Source organism: Ursus arctos, chromosome X, assembly GCF_023065955.2.
Source record: "Ursus arctos isolate Adak ecotype North America chromosome X, UrsArc2.0, whole genome shotgun sequence".
NCBI classification, from domain to species: Eukaryota; Metazoa; Chordata; class Mammalia; order Carnivora; family Ursidae; genus Ursus; species Ursus arctos.
Window position 1 is genome coordinate 79,678,746 of NC_079873.1, and position 3,043 is coordinate 79,681,788.

General features: G+C 44.8%; 1 protein-coding gene across 2 annotated transcripts; it reads left to right on the forward strand.

Moving 5' to 3' along the window:
* The first annotated feature begins 1,108 nt into the window (after positions 1–1,108).
* On the forward strand, positions 1,109–2,841 carry TCEAL7 (transcription elongation factor A like 7). Of its 2 annotated transcripts, none has more exons than XM_026489485.4 (3): positions 1,109–1,183; positions 1,781–1,848; positions 2,200–2,841. In XM_026489485.4, exon 3 carries the CDS (start codon positions 2,214–2,216, stop codon positions 2,514–2,516), a length of 303 nt encoding a protein of 100 aa, XP_026345270.2. In that variant the 5' UTR covers positions 1,109–1,183; positions 1,781–1,848; positions 2,200–2,213; the 3' UTR covers positions 2,517–2,841. The 2 variants fall into 2 exon arrangements, with proteins under 2 accessions (XP_026345270.2, XP_026345269.3); XM_026489484.4 differs by having other exon boundaries at positions 1,110–1,183; positions 1,743–1,848.
* Positions 2,842–3,043: the final 202 nt, after the last annotated feature.

Sequence of the window (3,043 nt, forward strand, 5' to 3'; positions counted from 1 at the left end):
CAACAACTAATCCACTAAGATTTATACCAAAATCCTTAGCAACAAAAAATTTGGTAATGTGGCCAGTTTCTGTTAGTCCTAATTCCTCAGTGTGGCTGAATGAGGTCTAAGAAAACATAAATAAGATGATGGTGTCTGGGAGAAATGAAAAAATATTTGATTCTCAATAAGAGTATTGAGGAAAGGTGGGATTTTTTGGATACAGGAAATAAATAAAGAAAACTGCATATTACAAACTGAGAGCATGATACTGAGATCAAACTAGTAAAGTTTTATGACTGATTTTTGAGATCTGAAAGTCTAATGGCAAAGTGCTGTTGGATTATGGCCCCAGTATTTCTGAGGAAAGGGCTTCACATGCCTAGGGGCTCTTCAGAAGGGTAGTAGCCTCCAGCTGCCCTGTATGTTTTAAACTTCCAAAAATGTGTCTGCTTGGAGGGTCTATATTTATCTCATGAGTCAGCAGCAGAAACAGGTGGCTGGGTCTTTTCCCCCTTCTATCTTGAGTCTTTTTCCAAATGTACTTATTGTTATTGTATTTCTGATTAATAAAAGAATATAATAAATTGATGGAAAAAATAGAAGAGTAGGAAATTACCAGAACAAAAGTAAAAAACCACAATCTCCATCATCACTTCCTTTCCTAATTTACCCCACCCCCTCTAATTTGATTTCAAGAATTGAGCAGCAAGGCAAATGGTGGCTATTGGTGATTGGGGGTGGGGTGGGGGGGTGGAGGAAAAACTGCTACCTTTCTGTTGTTGTAGCTTACAAGAGGATCAGTAATCCTCTCAACAAAACCACTAAAAAGTAACAGTGGTTAATATGACTATAGGAAGATGCAGCCCTTCTCTGGTAATCAGAGACAGGCAAATTCCAGCCACAGGGAGAAGGGGCCACTTTTGACCTCTGGAATTAGCAGTGACGAAAGTGAGTGACAGGGCCTGGTGTGGTGGGGAGGTGGGAGGTTGGTAAGTCGTTCCACTTCGGCAGCACAGCTGGTGGGAGGGGAAAGTGGGGACCAGAGTTGGAGGATGACATAATCCTCACGTGACCAGGAGCTGCCGCGAAGTCCTTATATTCCCGGGCTTCTTTCTCCTCTGGGTACCAGCTCCTTACTGTCCTGTAGGCGTCCGTGCTTGTGGCCAAGATAAGGAGGACTTAAATTCTTAAATCTCAGAAGGTTGGTTTGAGGAAACCGCTGGGACCCCTGGGGTGGTAGTGGCTGAGTCTAGTGACTGGAATAGGTCCAGGCTCACTTTCCCCAAATCCCTGCAAACTCGTTGGGAGATGATTGTATTTTTTTTGAAAGGACGGTGGGGGGAGTAGGTGGAAGTCTCCTGAGAGACACCCACAGATTTAGTGATAGTTTAGAAATAATCGGCTTCTCTCAGATTGGCAAGCTTTCCGTTTATCCTCCTCTTTCTCCAATTCCGTTGAGGAAATGAGGTGTGGGCTGTTGCGTGGGGAAGGGCTAGAATCCTGGGGTGGAGGCAGAAATTTAGCCATCATTTGAAAATATTTCTCTCATTCAGTGCCTGCCTGTGGGTCATGCGGGGGGTGGGGCCAAGGGGACAGCAGCCCTCGCAATGACTAGGCCAGAGGGTGAGGGTGCGGGGGTGGAGGCAGGGATAGGGACAAGAGGGGGAACCAGGAGGTAGGAAATTTGGGGCGACGACGGTTGTGAGGATCCCGGACTCAAGATAATGAATGTCTTGTCTCTGGGGCTGGTGGATCCACAGAGTTCCCTCCTCCCCGCCCCCTTCCTTTCTGTCTGCAGGTCCAAGGGTCTGTGTTCACAGACATCTCGAGGCAAGAAAAGGAGGAAACTATCCCGAATCCTCACAGGTCAGTGTGAAGGAGGCACTTAGCGCGGGTCTCTGAGGGTGGGAGTTGGGAAGGATGAGAGCTGGGTATAATTTGCGGCCTCGCAGCCCAGCTACCAGTCTGCTCCCTTTCTCCGGCGCCCGTCAGAGAGGCCATTAGCCTGGTCTGCTGGGGAAATGGTGGGTTGCAGAGGGAGGGGAAAGGAGGCGGAGTGGTGGGGGTGCGGGAGGAAGGGGCGGCATCTCGAACTTCAGAGGGCTGGAACCGTGTGGCAGGGGTGGGAGATGAGGCGAGGATCTTGCCTCAAAGAGAAACTAACCGGAATCAAAAGAAACGAAGCAATTTGCTCTACATTTTCTTCCCGGACTTAAGCTGGAAACAACATCATGCAAAAACCCTGCAGAGAGAATGAAGGAAAGCCCAAGTGCAGCGTTCCAAAGAGAGAGGAAGAACGCCCCTATGGAGAATTTGAACGCCAGCAAACAGAAGGGAATTTTAGGCAAAGGCTGCTTCAGTCTCTCGAGGAATTTAAAGAGGACATAGATTATAGGCACTTTAAAGATGAAGAAATGACAAGGGAGGGAGATGAGATGGAAAGGTGTTTGGAAGAGATAAGGGGTCTGAGAAAGAAATTTAGGGCTCTGCATTCTAACCATAGGCATTCCCGGGACCGTCCTTATCCCATTTAATGCATTTCTCCTCTATTGGAGAATTCCACTATTTTCTGTTATTAATATTACCACCATTGGCTTCTTTTTGTCTGCATTTTCTTGCTATATATTGCTACCATTTTACTCCTATCCTTCAATGTTCCTTTGATTTGCATATGACTCCTTTTACCAACATCTCATCTTTTGACCCAATCTCACTCATTTAATAAGGATGTTGCATTCATTTGCATGGGAAGATGCTCATTTGTATTGTAAAGTGAAAACAATAAGTTGGAAAACAGTGTGTGTGTGTATATATGTGTGTATATATATATTTATACACATACACACTTTATATGTGACAAAATGCAAAAGAAAAACTCTGAATTATTATACACCAAAAGTTTAACAGTGAACCTCTGTGTGATCTGTATTTTATTTCTTTTTTCGCTATCTGCATCTTCTCATTTTCCAAAAAATGAATATATATGTGTGTGTATTGTGTCACAAAAAAACTAAAATAAACAGACACGAAAAACTTGTCAATCACCTTTGAAGGGCAGTAA